General features: G+C 43.4%; 1 protein-coding gene across 1 annotated transcript in view; it reads right to left on the bottom strand.

The window, feature by feature from the left end:
* The window catches only part of SKAP1 (src kinase associated phosphoprotein 1), a 458,105-nt gene that overhangs the window by 434,357 nt on the left and 5,037 nt on the right, over positions 1-18,711 (bottom strand). Inside the window, exon 2 of the mRNA XM_060255237.1 lies at positions 17,535-17,560. Coding sequence (XP_060111220.1) covers positions 17,535-17,560 — 26 coding nt within the window. The remainder of the gene's footprint in view (positions 1-17,534; positions 17,561-18,711) is intronic.

The raw sequence follows: 18,711 nt of genomic DNA, 5'->3' as shown, positions 1-18,711 counted from the left end.
AAGAGAACTCCTTGGCTCCCGATCAGGAAAGTCAATCAATCCCATCCCCAATATTTTTATCCCCTTTCTCTTTGATCATTTCCAGATGGGATCTCAAGCCATAAATGCAGACCAACATCACATTAACATAGATTCATGTGGGTAGTCGTGTTGGTCTGATGCAACAGCCCAAAGTTTGAGTCCAGTGGCACCTTTAAGATCAACAAAGTTTAATTCTGGGCATTAAACTTAACTTTGTTGGTCTTAAAGGTGTCACTGGATTCAAACTTTGTTCTATCACGTTAAGCCATAACAGCACTGATCATGATACATGTTAACATGTAACAGTAATGAACATGATAGTCTAACAAAACACATCTGTCAATGTTTATGAGAATATTTCTTTTAATAATAATTTACCATTAATTTGCAAAGCATTGTAACCATCTGGATTTCAAAGGCAGCACTCAATCATATGTGTAAGAATGATGTGTGATCCTACTAAATAGCTCAAAAATGTCCATAAAGTGAGGACCTACCCTGGGCTAAGGCAAAGTTTTCTGATGTTTTGCAGAAGAATTTTAAAAATTGAAAGTTTTTTTTTTAAAAAAAACCTCCCAAAATGTATAAGCATGCAAACGCATAGCAAAAAGAAAAACAGAATCCCTTGCCAGCCATGATCTTGAGAGCACACACCAGATTTCAGCAGTCATTTTGTGTTGCCTAGACAACTGAGATCCCAAACAAGGTGATGGCTGGGGAAAGTGGAAATAGAGGGTGGAAGAGAGGAAGGGGGATAGACCACAGGGAGGGGGCGGGCTGCAAGGCAACAGGGAAAGGAAAGCAGCATTTGGCAAAAAAGAGCTGGCAGGGGAGGAACGGAGTAGAAACTGAGGCAGTAGAAGGAGCCGGAAGGAGACGGAAGCAAACAGAAGTTTGAGCAAGCAAGAACAAGGGTAGGAAAAAGTGGGAGCTGGCCGGGGGAAGGCAAGTTTGCAGGGAGAAGGGGGATCGAATGGGATTTCTACTCTCCTCCGTCCAGACATCCTTCTTGCTCCACTTTTACATTCGAGGAACCATGGCAAAGGAAGATCCATTCACCAAACTAGATTCTGAACTTGGGTCTCCCAGGCACAACTCAGAGCCAACATGGTTCATGTATGAGACTAGGATCCAGGAGACCCGGGTTCAAATTCCCAAATTCTCTACTGACACAAGTTCGTTGCAGTGAGACTAACACGGAGGACAGGAGAAAGAATTAAGTCACTTGGGGTCTGCACTGGGGAGAAGGGAGGGGTATGAATGAAGTAAAATCTAAAGAAATAAATAGCTCTACTTGACCATGTTGGCTCTGCTCAGTATTAAATTGCCATGGTTGTTCAAGGGCTGGTTCTTGCTGTACATTAGACACTTAACTACACTTCCCAAGTACTAAATACACATTTTTCTCCTCAAACCTGATGTAAAACTTAATGCATGCCTGTAAAATATTCTACAAGGAAAAACCAAGAAAGGGTCTTGCCTTCAGATTCTAGGCTGCTTTATAGCCACACATATACCGTATTGTATATGTTTTATGCACTGCTTAGATGCCTCTGAGTGCTTGCAGAAGACGAGCAGTTAATGCTGTTCCAATGCTGTACATTTCAATAAAGGAATTCCTGGCTTCTCCCTCCACGCCTGCCTTCTCAGTCTAGTCCAAATAACCTGCCAGCCAGAGACTTCTATGCAGCAAGTAGCATATAATTAGAGCCTAACTAGACATGATACTGAGAGACCATGGCTCAGTGGCTGGACTAGGACAGCAAAGCGCTGGGTTCGAATTCCCATTCTGCCAGGAAATAGTAACCTTAGGTTAGTCACTCTCTCGCCTACTGCGGATTGCTGTGAGATAATGTGGGAGAAATGTATATGCTACTATAAGTTCCTTGGAAGAAAAGGTTTAAAAAATGTGATTGAAAGATAGATAAAGAGCAGCTAAATGAGCCCTGATCTAGATAGCCCAACAAGACCAATCTCATCAGAACTCAGAAGCTAAGGGAGGCCGATCCTGGCAAGTATTTGAATGTGGGACCTCCAAAGAATACCAGAGGAGGGGCAAGTTTTATTCAGCCACCTCTCTGAATACCCTCCATGACTTTTTAAAAAGTCTTTCCATGGTACTGGGGCAGCCAAGGGGGACTGAGGCAAGGAATGTGCAGGAAAAACTACCACACAGACCAGGGGTCGTTTTGTAGAAATATAGATGGTGGAGCTCATCCAGGGATTGTTATGCAGCTGCACATTCTATTCAATGGACAAGGAGGTGGAACTCTCAGGAGGAGGAGGAACTCCCAGAAAGGTTCAGGAGCTATGCTCCTGTGAGCTCCCACTGAATCTGAGGCCTGACACAGACCCTCCACTATGAATGCTTCTGGCCAGGCCGTGAATTCAGCAGGAGCGACCCCTGCTTCTGCCCCAACACCATAGCCCTGATTCAAACTGGGCACTGCATGACTATTTGATTTAAAATAATAATAATGTGAGCATCCAACCAAAGGCATCATGTCTAATTAGGTCACGGGTAATGCAGGGACCAAAAGAAGGGGAAGCTGTCGTTTGACTTAAAATAATAATATTTGATCTAAAATAATAATCATGTGAGCATCCTACCAAAGGCTTCATGTCTAATTAAGTCACAGATAATGCAGGGACCAAGAAGAAGAGGAAGCTGTCGTCATCGTACCAGCATGGAAGTGTCCAGAGTCATCTGGTTGGCTGTTCTTAAAATCCTGGGTTAGGATGACTTTGATGCGATTCCCCCCCTGCCCTCCATTCTTATGTTCTTATGGACAATTAGTGAAATAAAGAGAGCTGCTTAAGGCCATCTCTTTGATCCCTGGACATCCCACTCTCATTCCTGGAAGCATTAACCCCTAAACTAAAATTGGTGCCAACAGTTATGCCCTGAGAGCAAATGTTGGCAACCCAAATTCTGCATTTACTCAGAGGCATGTTCCTTCATTCATCACGTTGGATTCAGCACAGTGATCCCACAGGTTGAAGGCCTTCCACCCATGGTGCATGATGTTTGGAGCCCCCCCCCCCCCTGCATGATAGCCTGAAGTGCCCCCTAAAATCCTGTTCTTGGGGAAGAAGATTGAAAGGAAGGGGACTGAAAACAAATCAGCCAGTATCACAATACCCCTGGTATAAACCTATGGCGCAGCCTCATTTGGAATATTGTGTACAGTTCTGGTCACCACATCTCAAGGAAGATATTATAGCATTGGAAAAGGTGCAGAGAAGGGCAACTAAAATCAGTAAGAGGGTGGAACACCTTCCCTATGAAGAAAGGTTAATGAAGTAAGGGGCTCTTTAGCTTGGAAAAACAATGATTGACGGCAGTATTCCCTCTAAGCTGAGTTAGTGTGAGCTAGCTCACATTTTTTAGCCTCCAGCTCGCTCATTTTTGTCTTAGCTCAGGAAAAGTGACACCAGAGCAAACTAATGTATGCAGTAGCTCACAGCTTTCATGCCAGTAGCTCATGGAGTAGAATTTTTGCTCACAAGACTCCCAGCTTAGACGGAATATTGACGGGTGACACAGAGGTTTACAAAATTATGCATTGGATTGAGGAGACAGAGAAAGAAGTACTTTCCCCCTGTTTCTCATGATACAAAAACTCATGGGCACTCAATGAAAGTAATGAGCAGTGGCATTTGCAGGGGTCATTTTGTAGAAAAAGAGGTTTCAGAGCTCATTAGTACAACTCCTTCACATAACTCATTTGCATATGCCGCACAGCCCTGACATCACAGGAAGGTGCACTAAATTATGTCTCCTCAGCATCTACTTTAAAATGCCTCTTGAATTATAACTGTCATAATAAAAGCTTACTCCCATCATACTTTTTAAATTACTTTCTCCTATGTGGCCAAAGTGGCATGATGAAGATTTCCATCTGTCTGCTTTATATGTTTTGGTTATTTTCCCATTTTTTGTGGGGAAGAATATTAGAAAGTTTGTAAAATCTTAGAGATCAGCAAAATTCTCACAGAGGGTTTGAACAATGGAGCCCAGAAGCAAGTTGTTTTTTTTTTTTTTGGAGGGGGGGGGTAAGACAGAAAGAGCACAATAAATTGTATAAGTTCCAGAGCTCTGCTCTTGTGAGCTCCTGCCCAAAATGAGGCCTGGGCATTTGAATAGTTAAAAGGAAGTATTTCTTCACCTAAGGAGTAATGAACACGTGGAATATGCTGCTGCAGGAAGTCGTGGCACCAACAAGCACAGACAGCCTCAACAGGGGATTGGATAAACATATAGAGTAGAGGTCCATCAGTGGCTGTTAGCCACAAGAAAGAGAGAAAGAGAGAGAGAGAGAAAGCGAGAAAGAGAGGGAAGGAAGGAAGGAAGGAAGGAAGGAAGGAAGGAAGGAAGGAAGGAAGGAAGGAAGGAAGGAAGGAAGGAAGGAAGGAAGGAAGGAAGGAAGGAAGGAAGGAAGGAAGAAAGAAAGGAAGAAAGAAAGGAAGAAAGGAAGAAAGAAAGAAAGGAAGGAAGGAAGGAAGGAAGGAAGGAAGGAAGGAAGGAAGAAAGGAAGAAAGGAAGAAAGGAAGAAAGGAAGAAAGAAAGAAAGAAAGAAAGAAAGAAAGAAAGAAAGAAAGAAAGAAAGAAAGAAAGAAAGAAAGAAAGAAAGAAAGAGAAAATCCTAGTTCTTTTACTGGTGGTTCGACAGCGAGAGGAATCCCAAGCACTCAACAGAAGATATATTTTAACAGCGAGGTATAAATATTGACAATCTGGTGCTTTGTCTCTGGCAGCTTGAGGCACATCATAAATCCTAGGCAGGCCCGGGTTTCTGATTTTTGCTTACAACTCGATGCAGGAACTCCTTGGCGTGTCAAGAGCGCAAAGATGTTTGAGTAAACAGAACTTAGCCAAGAAATCGCGGCACACCCCATTAATTCAAAAACACTCCTATTTGGCTTCAAAGAGGGCTCTTTTCCTTCTTATGGCGAGGCCTTGCGTCCTGCGTTGCTGCTTTAATGATTTGCCACTTATCCTTGTCATAACTACAATAACACTGAGAGAGAGAAACAGTTACAGGAGGAGGTCTTTTGTGTGGGCGCATGAGACAAAGAAAAGCCAACATACACACGGAGAGTACTTCTCTCTCCACTGCAGTTCAACTCTATGGGCCTATAGCTCCACAGAAACCCCAAGTTCACACATCCACCCTATGGGAGATTTCCTTCTCTCCCCCCACCCCCCACTCCACTTCCAATCTCTTCGGCCTGCCCTAAAGCAGAAGTGTTCTGAGGCCAGGGCTGAACACACATAGAGTAGCACAGTATAGGCCTTAATTTTCTCCAGCTTTATGATCTATCACAAACATTTAGGAGCCAGCCTTATTATTCAGCTTCAGGGTTTTATATTGAATGAGCTTTTGTTTTGTTTTGTTTGTTTGCTGTCAAGTTATAGCAACTCTGTAAGAGTTTTCAATAGGGTTGCCAATCCCCCGGTGGGGGCAGGGGATCCCCCGGTTTGGAGGCCCTCCCCCCACTTCAGGGTCGTCAGAAAGCGGGGGGAAGGGAGGGAAATGTGTGCGGGGAACTCTGTAATTCCCTATGGAGATTTATTCCCATAGAAAATCATGGAGAATTGATCTGCAGGTATCTGGGGCTCGGGGGGGGCTGTTTTTTGGGGTAGAGGCACCACATTTTCAGTATAGCATCTAGTGTCTGTCCCCAAAATAACCCCCACGTTTAAAAAAGATTGGACCAGGGGGTCCAATTCTATGAGCCCCAAAAGAAGGTGCCCCTATCCTTCATTATTTCCTATGGAAGGGAGGAATTGAAAAGGTGTGTCGTTCCTTTAAATGTGATGGCCAGAGCTCCCTTTGGAGTTCAATTATGCTTGTCACAGCCTTGATCTTGGCTCCACCCCTAATGTCTCCTGGCTCCACCCTCAAAGTCTCCTGGCTCCACCCCCAAAGTCCCCAGATATTTCTTGAATTGGACTTGGCAACCCTAGTTTTCAAGGCAAGAGACATTCAGAGGTGGTTTGCCATTGCCTGCCTCAGCATAGCAACCCTGGCCTTCCTTGGGGGTCTCCTATCCGAATACTAGCCTGGGCTGACTCTACTGAGTTTCTGAGATCTGACCAGATCAGGCTAGCTATCGTCAGGGCTTTAATGATCACCCTTTTGACTTATTACCATTGCAAAGCCTAATCCTAAACTCTTCACAGTTCTGTCATTTTTTTTAAAGAGGTAACAAAAATATCACTGCAGTGCACAAATAAATATGGGGTGACCCTGGTTGTCATCACACACACAAGAAAAAGCTAACATCTATCTGTCACTGTTGTGTACTGGACCTAAGTGAAGACTGTAATGGGCGTTCCTGCCAGGCTCATTGGAGCCAGACAAACAGAGCTTGGGGACTTGGGAACAATGGGCAGCAGGATCCAAATCCCAGCTGCCCTGCACCAATCACAGCCCCCTGCTGGTTTGAACGATCCAATAACGTGCTTGCACGGGAATGCAGAGTTGTATATAGTTGGCCACGTTGTCCCAGTTCGGCAGTCTTAGTAGAGTGGCTTCCGCCATGCTGTATCTAATAAAGAGCTGTTTATCACTGTTGCCTTGTCTAATCTATGCATAGAACCCACTATACTATAGTTTCCTTATCACCACCCTTCCAGGAAGCCCCACCAAACAATGGGTACATTCACAAACCAATTGCCCTCTCACCACACCCCCTCCAGCCTAGAAATAGCAGCTCTCCAGCAGCCCTGGCCTCACTCAATGCACAGCAGCCAAGAAGGTCAGAACGCCTGCTCCGGCTGCAATGCCACTGAGGATGTTCTCCGCAGCTGAGAACGAAACGTCTGGAAGAAAAACTTTCTCCAGTAGAACACGGCACTTGAGCCCGAAAGATTCTACAAACCCTAATAATGATGCCAGCCGTGAAAACCTGAAATCTTTGATAACACCTAAATAAGCTTTGTACTTTGACTGAGAATCATCAAGAGGCACTTATAAAAAATGACTGCTGAAAATACTAGGCACCACAATGAAATTTCTAGGTGCCATGGCTTCATGGCGCCTGGGATTAATCAAATCCTGACACAGCACCCAAGGGAAATGCCACATTTTGATTTGCTGGGCATACATGAGTGTTTCGAACAAACACACACTAAGTGTTGAAGGCATAGACTCATATACTTTTCAGTTTAGAAAAGAGATGACTAAGGAGGGACATGATTGAGGCTTATAAAATTATGCATGCAGAGGAGAGAGTGGCAAAGAAAAAAATTTCTCCCTCTCCCGAAACACCAGGACTTAAAGGGCATCCAATGAAACGGTTGGGCAGTAGGTTCAGGATGGACAAAAAGAAACGGTACTCTACACAAAGGCCGCGGTCACACTCACCATTAAATCCATCCCTAACCCATCGCTATTATACCCCGCAGCTTTCTTACAACGAATTTCCTGATCAGACATCCCTCCATCCTTCAGTTCTAAGCAGCGTTGGTCCCGTCATTGGTTGATCAGAGGTCTCAACTGGACCTCATTTTTTGAGATGGCATTCCACACTCACACAAGCACAGTACCGTGGGATATCGTGCTTGGCTTTTTTTAAAAAAAAAAGGTGCCAGAAAAGGTGGGCGATCTGCACACACACACACACACACACACACCATTTAAACACCCAGAAAGGAAGGGGAAGCCCAGGAGTTCTCTTTGCTGTCTCTCCGCCTGGCGGGGAGACAGCAAAGGTGGGTCATCTTCCTCCCCCCCCCCCATTTAAACACCCCCACCGTGTAGGGTTGCCAAGTCCAATTAGAGAAAAATCTGGGGACTTTGGGGGCGGAGCCAGGAGACTTTGGGGGTGGAGCCAGGAGACATTGGGGGTGGAGCCAAGAACAAGGATGTGACAAGCATAATTGAACTCCAAGGGAGTTCTGGCCATCACATTTAAAGGGACAGCACACCTTTTAAAATGCCTTTCTTCCATAGGAAATAATGAAGGATAGGGGCACCACCTTTTGGGGCTCATAGAATTGGACCCTCTGGTCCAATCATTTTGAAACTTGGGGGGTATTTTGGGGAGAGGCACTAGATGCTATACTAAAAATTTGGTGCCTCTACCTCAAAAAATAGACCCCCCAGAGCCCCCAATACCCACGGATGAATTCCCTATTATTCCCTATGGGAATCGTTCTCCATAGGGAATAATAGAGTGCACAGTAGACATTTCCCTCCCCCCCATGCTTTCTAAAGGGGGGAGGGCCTCCAAACCAGGGAATCCCCTGCCCCCTCCCTCTCTCACACACACAAATACTTACCAGATCTTCTTCCGGAGAACTCTTGCTGTGAAAACGAAAGCAAAAGAAAGGGAGGGGCCGTTCTCCCAAGCCCTTCCTGCTTCCTGCCCAGCCTTAAAGGGGCATACATTTTACAAACGGCTCAGGAGCTCTATAATAACATGAAGCCTACAGGTATGTTCTCCCCGCCCCTCCACCCCCACCCCCCCGCTTCCCAATTTTTGAAGAGCGGGAGATGAGGCTGCGAACCCAGGGGTCTCCCGCCAGAGCGGGAGGTTTGGGAAGCCTACCACCGTGATGTTTAAATGTGGGGGGGGAGCACGGCAACTCTCTTTGCTGTCTCTCCACCTTTTTGTAGAAAAAGCCCCATGTGAAACATTGGTGATGTCAGAGGGTGTGGCCTAATATGCAAATAAGTTCCTGCTGGGCTTTTTCTTCTAAAAAAGCTCTGGAAGTACTGTTCTGTAGGACAGACTAGGGATCACCAACTGCTAGTTCTCAGCATCTTTTAGTGATATAATGGTGTAATAATGGTTCTTTAGGGAAGAATCACAACTGTTAACTGCTTTAAAACCTATACACATTGTTATAAGGCAATTCTGCTCTTCTCTGCACCATTTACATACAAACGTATCTATAGCCATGATTTTCACCAAAGGACAAAGTTGTACACTCTGCACTTTCCAGCAAGACACACTCTCCAAGATTTCACAAGTAAAAAGACAGACATTCTTTAACACTTCTGTTCTCATACCAAAGAGCTATGCCTGAACACTCAGCTAGAGATGTATAAATGCACCCCTTTCATTACTCTTTGTTTTTGTACGTTCTTTCATTTTGTTCATACTCATTGCTAGCAATCGGAATACATGTTCCCATTATGCATTATTTGTAAACAACGGATGCACAAATTAGATATTGTGCAAGTTTAACGAGGAATAATAATGGGCATGAGGAAATGCAAGGGGAAAAGACATAAAGACACATGGGCTTGATTTGCTCAAGGGCGAAGCTAAACTGAAACCTGGATTTTCAAGTCAAAACGGCTGGATGAGAGAATCAAAATTAACCCTACCTCCAGACCACAACATATTGCTTAATATTCTACTCAGAGGCAATGTAAAATCACCATTACTACGGGTGTATGTTAGAAGGACATTTCCCCTCTAAGAAAAAAAGACTGTAATGAGGTTCAGCCTTACATAAAAGCCACATCTTCTATTTGGAAGCCAGATTTCCAAGGGCAGGCTGTGTTTGCCTCTCATTGCTAAGTAAACATGGAAAGCTGGCATGACTGCTCTTCCCCTTCCTTCCTCAAGGAAACATTTTTCTTCTTTAGCATGACTTCACCCGTTCCAGGGCCAGTTTCAGGCTTTGAAAAGAGCTACTCAGCTGAGCCAAAGCTCCAGCGACAGAGTCTTTCTTGACAACCTCCCCCATATTGATGGCCACCGTGACGCGATAATGTCCACACCAAAAAAACCTACTGGATGTTCACGTCGTTTTTAGTTGCTGTAGCTAAATTGTTAAAGTGAGGACTTTTTTGAAAGGTTATCTAATTAATATTTACACTTTAAAGATGGCTGGAACTGTATTCAGGCCAATGTTCAACCAAAATATTTATACCATACCAGAAAAAGACAGAAATTGGATTAGAATCAATCCTGAATAAAATATCTAGAATACTATGGATTAGAGTACTGCGGCATGCTGCAAATGGGACTGCCCTTGAAAACTGCCTGGAAACTACAATTTCTACAGAATGTTGACAAGAGTGTATCACAGAAACCATATCACTCCAGTCTTGTTTTTCCCAGAGTGACTCCCAATTTGGTTCTGCACCCAGTTCAAGGTGCTGGTATTGACCTTTTAAACCCTATACAGCTTGGGACAAGCATACCTTAATGGCTGCCTACTCCCACATGAACCTACCCAACCACTATAGTCATCTTCAGAGTCACTTCTTCAGATACCTGCACCATCTGAGGCTAGGTAGGTGGCAACCGAAAGAAGAGCCTTCTTGGTTGTGGCCCCAAAACTACAGAATTCCTCCTGTTTTTCCTGCTATCTCTTCATTAGCAGGTGAAGACTTTTCTGTTTTATTTGGCATTCCTTCACTGACCTTCCTTCTTGTTTATATTTTTGTTTGTCATCGCTAATTGTGTATATGTATCTGAGGAAAGGTACGCAGACTATTTCAGGATAATTGTTGTAGGAATTATTTGCATTTGTGCAGCCTTTTTTATATCTTTTGCTTTGGAACTTTTACACTAAAATTACTAGAAACTGGACTGGACGTTATTTCCCATGATGTGAAGATAGTGCTGTTTTTGAATAATGTCCACGAGAAACTCTGAATGAAGTAGTTATGGAATTATTAGTATTTATTAAATTAGGTTAAATGTACCAGCAGAAGTTAAAGTGTTGCCAACTCTACTTTGTCATAACAGGGTGTCACATTCTCAGGGTGCAGGCAGGCAGGGGTCCAAAGCCAGTCAAAGATCAAAGTCCAGGAAGTCAAGCAGGAGCCAAGTCACCAATGCAGAATCACAAACCAGAATCAGAAGTCAATGTCTAAAAGCCAAAAGGTCAGGGTGCCAAGGAAATCAAGCAGGTCAGGATCAGGAATCAGGAAGGAGAGTGGATGCAAGCCAGAGAATAGACTTGTTGCTTCCACAAGGTTCCAGGTCCTGGGTGGGAGCTATATGGGAGTCTCAATCAGCCTGTTCCCTGGGTGGCAGTGACTCTGCTAGAACTCAGGGCTGAGAGATCTGAAGCATCGGCGTGCCTCATGTCTTCGCTCTGAAAGTTCTTTCCGGAGCCTGCTTCAAACTCTTGAGATGGGAGGAGGAGAGCTTGGAGGAGATTGATCGTCAACAGCTGACACTGGTGCCTGGAGAGTGATTGATGGGCCAGCTGCTGTTTGTTCAGCTGAGGAACTGGCTGGCAACTCTTCCAGGTCTGTTAACCCTTCCAGCTCCTCCTCTTCAGGGCTCATGACACAGGGAGCTTCAAAAGATCAAGGATTTCAAAAGAAAAGTATTTCTTCTGTGTTCATAATGACATAGAAGAACATAAATTAGCTGACAAATAGATGACATTTCCTATAGTTGTTGTTGTTCAGTCACACAGTCGAGTCTGACTCCTTGCGACCCCATGGACAAAGTCACGCCAGACCCTCCTGTCTTCCACCATCCTCCGAAGTCTGCTCAAATTCGTTTATTATATCAGTAACGCTGTCCATCCATCTCATCTTTTGCCGGGGTATAAATCTGCAGTCTTCTTCTTTTGCCTTCTGTCTTTCCCAGCATCAGGGTCTTCTCCAGTGAGTGCTCCCTTCTCATTTTGTGGCCAAAGTGTCTGAGCTTCAGCATCTGACCTTCCAAGAACAGTCTGGGATGATTTCCCTTAGGATTGACTGATATATAGTACATATATATATATTAGTTCCTATAGTACAACTGATTAACTCTGACAAAAGCGTTCACACACATACTTTTTTCTAACACGGTAATGCTTTAAAAACTTCAAATTTTCTGTGCTTTTTGCTCAACTATCATAAGTTATACTCCTGCCCTGCTGTGGGTAGCCCAGGCAAGCCTAATCTCATTAGATCTCAGAAGCTAAGCAGAGCTGACCCTTGCAAGTACTTGAAAGGGAGACCTCCAAAGAATATCAGGGCCAGGATACAGAGGCAGGCAATATTCAAGCCACCTGTCTGAAAAATGTCCTAGTCCCCACTAGGGGTCGCCAGAACTCACCATGACTTCCAGGCACACAAGCAAGCACTCAAAATACTTTTTAAGTTATATTCCTACTGCCCGCTTGCTGCATAGTGATTAAGGCTACTTCCTCACAGCCACGATTCTTAGCTTCTGTTGCCACTATGAATGCAGAGGCATGTGCAGTGGTAATGGAACATCTGCACGGCACTTTTCCTTGCATTTACTTTGGCCAAGTGCTCCTATGGTCACTGTTCTCCATCAGCACCACACTGGATGCCAAATATCTGCATGGAAGTAACCAAGAGCATGAGCTGGAAGTCCAGGCTTCAAAATTCAACATCAGCCACAACTCACTAGAATAGGATACCCAGCCTTTTTGAGACTGTGGGCACCTTTGGGCTTTGGACACAGGATGGCAGACACAACCACAGAAATGCCAGTATGGGAGGCAGAGCCAACTACGAAATGGTAACAAGATGAGTATATTTTAAAAACATGCTGGATGAAAAGGAGAGAGAGTAAAACCAACGCTGTGATGGCAGTTGCCACTAGGGATGGCTGTGAACCATGAAAATTGTGGTTTGTTTGGTTCATGGTTTGTTTGATTGCCCGAACCAGTTTGTGGTTCATTTGGTTTGAGAGGTGTAAAACTCACCAGGCGTCTTCAGCAGGCTCTCCTCCACCTGCCTCCGAGTTTGGCAAAGATTAGATTTGGAATGTCCATTATAGCCTCCTAAAGCAGGTGCCACCAGGAAAGCTCAGCTTCAGCTCTCGCAACAACTGATTCTTTTCTCTTTGTGCTGCAGTATGAGAGCTCCATGATTGGCTCTCAGAGCTGCCAATCAAACTGCTATGGACAACTACTATGGGTGTTTCTAGGGCTCCTAGGAATTGATTGAATCAGCGCCAGGCTGTTTGGAAAAATGAACCAAACAAATCACCAAGGACCAAGCCAGTTTGGAACAAACCATGAATTGGCCCAATCCATGCATGAATCACAATTCGTGGATCGGTTCATGCCCATCCCTAGTTGCCACCAAAACATGATTGTAATCTGATGCACAGCTAATCAGAAACTCTGCTGGGAGGAGCCCCACATGGCTCCACTCCTTTATAAAAAAAACACTTAGTGGATACCAGGAAATGGGTCACCAGGCACCACGATGGGAACCCTTGCACTAGACAGTCTCAGCCCCCATTCCCAAAACTGGTAGAATAATATTGGCCTGCCTTACACGATTGTAACAGTAACTACTGAGATGAGGTGAAACCCTCTGAATATTTCAAGTGCTTAAATGCTTGAGATATGCTAACCATAATAAATATCAGCAGTAGTAGTACTTCCTATCCTATGCCATTTCTTAATGAACTCCAACTCAGGAGGAAACCAGGCAGGTAAATTAGACTGAAGTTTGTTAGGTGAATGGAGCAGAATTATTTCTGGAGTACCACCAGCCATGGAGATACTTGCGGGAACAAGCAAGAAGACAAAACAATGTTGAGGATCTGAAATCTACAGAGAACAACACTCTTGGAATGGACATGATGTCCAGTGTATTGCTTACAGGATATCTGTTTGCCATTAATCTTTTACAATGCAAAACAATCTTGAAAGCCATTCCTTGCCTTTTGCTTCATGCAGTGGTTTGCATTCCCTACAACTCTGTCAAACAGCAGAGCAGCAGTCAACTCTTAGCATACCATTTTTTTAAATGCATATGTAACAGAAATGCACCAAACAAAAATGTTAAACTGACGTGCATAACCCTAATTTAGACTTCAGTGACTGCTTAATACAGGAATACAAACAGTGATGAGTGAGCGTCCCCCCCCCCCCCAAAAAAATGGATGTAAACATTTCTGGAAGGAAGAAAAATCTAATTTTTATCCCTTTTATGTGTTCTAATCAGGTTTTTTTTCAATTCCGAACACAGCTGTCTACTTTACTGTCTCTCCAATGATGCCAGATGCCCAGTTCATCAAGGAAATGCAGGAAAACAATGATTTGAAAGCAATTAGAAGCACCGAAGCTCATATTAAAATGTGATAACACCATTCTGCAGGGAATTCCAGGCACCACTGCATTCCTGACATTTCTGTGTTGCCAGAGATGAGCATGTGTTGGAAGCAAAGCCCCCCATGGAGAGTGGGTGGGGGGAGAGAAAGCGAGTGAATATCATACTAGAATTTTATTTTGGAAGCAAAAAGCAAGGAACTAAGCTAAGGTGGAACAGTTATAAAAACACGCCAATATTTCAAGTCCCTATTTTCCTGTACACATATCCACATATCATAGAGGAACAAACCTAAGCCATCGTAATCCAAAAGTCTGTTATTTACATGCAGCAAAAAGGTTTATCAAGTAAACCACCATAAACCATGTGTTGTGTGTTAAGTGACATCGAGTGCCCTCCAACACACAGTGACCCTGTGTCTCCAAAAACATCCCATCTTTAACAGCCTTGCTCAGGTCTTGCAAATTGAGGTTGTGGCTTCCTGGATTGAGTCAATCCATCTCATGTTGGGTCTTCCTCTTTTCCTGGGGAGGGATGGTGGCTCAGTGGTAGAGCATCTGCTTGGTAAGCAGAAGGTCCCAGGTTCAATCCCTGGCATCTCCAAAAAGGGTCCAGGCTAGTAGGCGTGAAAATCCTCAGCTTGAGACCCTGAAGAGCCACTGCCAGTCTGAGAAGACAATACTGACTTTGATGGACCCAGGGTCTGATTCAGTATAAGGCAGCTTCATATGTTCATATGTGCTAACTTCGACTTGTCCTAGCATTTTTGTTTTTACCAGTGACTCCTGTCTTCTCATAATGTGACCAAAGTTTGAGAGCCTTAGATGAGTCATTTTAGCTTCCAGGGAGAATGTAAAAGAGATGAAGTGTGTGCAAAAATCATTGTGTTTGGGGGAGATATCACTGTATTCCAGCACATGAAACGCTTGAGCTGGATCCAGATGGCTTTTTAAACTCAGTCTGACCCAATTCCTCTCTACACTACAGCCCTCATCTCACATGTCTTTTGTACATGCCAGTCCCGTGATTCTCAGCACAGCCTTTACGGGTAGTCCAAGAGGATGCCTCCTTTCTTTTTCACCAGCAGGAAAAGCCCTTGTGCTCTACTCTCTATTCCATGCGCAAGCCTGCACATGTGCAGCAGCACGAAGGCAGTCTCTTGCCATCTACCAAGGGCAACAAGACCATTGATCCTCAGACTGCTATTTTTGAGGCAAATTCCCACTCTTTTTTTTGGGGGGCACTTCTTTCTAAGGCCAGGAGCAATCTGTGTAGAAATGACACACTCCAGATAAAGGGAAGAATATTCCTTAGTTGGGGTAGGATTACTGACCAACACTAACACCAGAAACCTCTATATAGGTTGCAGCCTTTGCCATATGGATTGTTCCTTCTCCTAAAAATCCCAAGGAGTCATCTAGTGGCTATGTAATGAAGATCTTGATCTCTACCATACTGGCTCCAGCCCTCATCTTGAGATGACCCTAGTTTTTCTTCCCCTCTCAAGTTTCTCAGGCAAGGGACACATAACCCCCTCTCTCCAGTGCACATACAAACACATTGCCTATTTCAGTGTTCATCATTTTAGCATTCTCAAATGCAGAAAGTGTTTAAGGAAAGGCAGAGAACACACAACACACAAATCATGGACATAAATACAAAAATAACTGATCTGTAAGAAACTTGTAAGAATCCCAGATTTTTTTTGTCTCTAGCACTTAACAGACACAGACTGAATAAGTGACAGTAAAATTTACTAATGATAGCAAATAATTTAAGAAGATGCCCTCAATCGATTGGTTTTCATATGTGTCCATACAACAAGATTTTCCTTGATAGTGATGCTGGGCATTTCATGCCATTTGAAAGACGCTATGGAACAGAATGCAACATGGTTGTCTGAATATAACCACACACATTGGAAGTGTCATGGATATTAGGTTTCTGTTTTTTAAAAACAGAAGTCCTAAGTCTCATGTGTGTGAGAAGTGAAGGAATAAAGTCTAAGGGCACATTCCCACATGCTGAATAACGCAGTTTCAGTCTACTTCAGTGGCCGTTTCACACAGTAAAATCCAGTTGCAAAGAGCATTGAAAGTGGATTGAAAATACCTTATTTAGCATGCGTGAAAGATGTCTCCTTTGGAAAACTGAGCACACGAGCCAAGCAACCTGCTCATCATAACAATACAATGTAAAGAAGTTGGTTTAAACATTCCTCAAGCAAATTCCCTTAACCTGAATTTCTTATCTAAGTTATTGTTCAATATCCCTAAAACCATAAAATCTGACAGCACCCATAACTGGGAAGGAGAATGTATTTGACAAGCTGATTCTTAACATGAGAAACATCCCTCAAAGTCAAATTTCAACAGCAAAGTAGGAGTCTGAAATGTTTGCCAGTGCATGAGGTTTTGGTTCATCTCTCATATATCCAAGTTTGCAGATGACACTAAATTGTTCAGGGTGGTGAGAACCAGAGAGCATTGTGAGGCACTCCAAAGGGATCTGTTGAGGCTGGGTGAGTGGGCATCAACATGGCAGATGAGGTTCAATGTGGCCAAGTGCAAAGTAATGCACATTGGGGCCAAGAATCCCAGCTACAAATATAAGTTGATGGGTTGTGAACTGGCAGAGACTGACCAAGAGAGAGAACTTGGGGTCATGGTAGATAACTCACTGAAAATGTCAAGACAGTGTGTGATTGCAATAAAAAAGGCCAACGCCATGCTGGGAATTATTAGGAAGGGAATTGAAAACAAATCAGCCAGTATCATAATGCCCCTGTATAAATTGATGGTGCGGTCTCATTTGGAATACTGTGTACAATACTGGTCACCACACCTCAAAAAGGATATTATAGCATTGGAAAAAGTCCAGAAAAGGGCAACTAGAATGATTAAAGGTTTGGAACACTTTCCCTTTGAAGAAAGGTTAAAACGCATGGGGCTCTTTAGCTTGGAGAAACGTCGACTGTGGGGTGACATGATAGAGGTTTACAAGATTATGCATGGGATGGAGAAAGTAGAGAAAGAAGTACTTTTCTCCCTTTCTCACAGTACAAGAACTCGTGGGCATTCAATGAAATTGCTGAGCACTCGGGTTAAAATGGATAAAAGGAAGTACTTCTTCACCCAAAGGGTGATTAACATGTGGAATTCACTACCACAGGAGGTGGTGGCGGCTACAAGCATAGCCAGCTTCAAGAGGGGATTGGATAAAAATATGGAACAGAGGTCCATTAGTAGCCACAGTGTGTGTGTGTGTGTATACACACACACACACACACACACACATATATATATATACACACACACACATATATATACACATACACACACACACACACACATATATACACACACACACACACACACACATATATATATATATATATATATATATATATATATATATGAGCTGCTACTCTATATACTCTATATATGACATGGTACATCTTGAAATTATCTCTTTTCTTGAATGGAAATCTAAGGTTATACTCACCTCGAGGCTGGAATTTCCAATGATACCTAAAAAACAAAGTACAAGGTATTTATTAATGTTGAGAATTAGAAGAAAAATGCCAGAGAAAGCAATATTCCCTTACATTTTTGGATTTCTTAGTTATTTCTGAACCTTTTAAACAGTGCATACCTTAACTGTCTCAAAAAGAAAACTAACAAAAACATATCACCAGAGCACTCTTGGCTCAAAAATATGAACCAAACCCACCTAAGAGAAATTAAAAAGCTTCTCCTTTTTTGCCTGCAATAAACTGATAAAAAAAGGCAGTCCCCTGTTAAAGCACCAGTCGTTTCCAACTCTTGAGGTGACATCGTATCATGACGTTTTCATGGCAGACTTTTTTTATGGGGTGGTTTGCCATTGCCAGTCATCTACACTTTACCCCCAGCAAGCTGGGTACTCATTTTTCCAACCTCGGAAGGATGGTAACTGGTAGCACAGTTAAATTTCCAAGTTTGCCTGTAGTTTCATTCTAAACTTCATCTAAACTGTAGCACCTCTACTTGAATGAGTTTACAGATAACTGCTGCAAGTCCATGTTCTGAACCCGCTATCCATAGAGAATGTTTCCTATTCCTAACCACCCAGAAACAACAGAAAAGTACAAGATAGCACTTCCCAATCTGGTACAAGAAGCCACCAAACAATGCTGGAAGAAAGAGGGCAAAATAGAGCTCTGAGAAAAGGATACAAAGGTTTATCTGACAGCAATAAGCATTGCTTCTCTTGATTTCCCCACAATTAAAAAGTCAAAGAAAAAAGTATGTGGTTTTTACTTTCTTCCTAGTCCCAAAATTTTGAGGTCACTCTTGAAAAATCTACTTTGGCCCTTACATGCCTTGTGTGAGACATTTCAAGCATATCCAAGATTCTCTGCTTCAGAATCCAAAGCATAATGTTACAGGCAGACTTATCACCAGTGTTTGAAGCAAACATTTTGGGTTCAGTATTGTGGTTCTAGCAACCATGAAACTGCCATGCACTCCAATAACCATTCAAGTTGTTTGCTCAGCAAGTCATTCATGGAACCAAGGTGGAAGGCCAACACCTCAGTCTCTGACAGCAACTAGATAACCTGCCTAACAGTGGGGGGGGGGGGGGGGGATGAACAGACTGTCTCTATATGAAAACCTGGTGGGTTTTGCCATAGCAACAG

The sequence above is a fragment of the Heteronotia binoei genome, chromosome 15 (genome assembly GCF_032191835.1).
Source record: "Heteronotia binoei isolate CCM8104 ecotype False Entrance Well chromosome 15, APGP_CSIRO_Hbin_v1, whole genome shotgun sequence".
Lineage (NCBI taxonomy): Eukaryota > Metazoa > Chordata > Lepidosauria > Squamata > Gekkonidae > Heteronotia > Heteronotia binoei.
The sequence above is the reverse complement of the archived record's forward strand: the minus strand, read 5'-3'. Positions and strand labels throughout refer to the sequence as shown.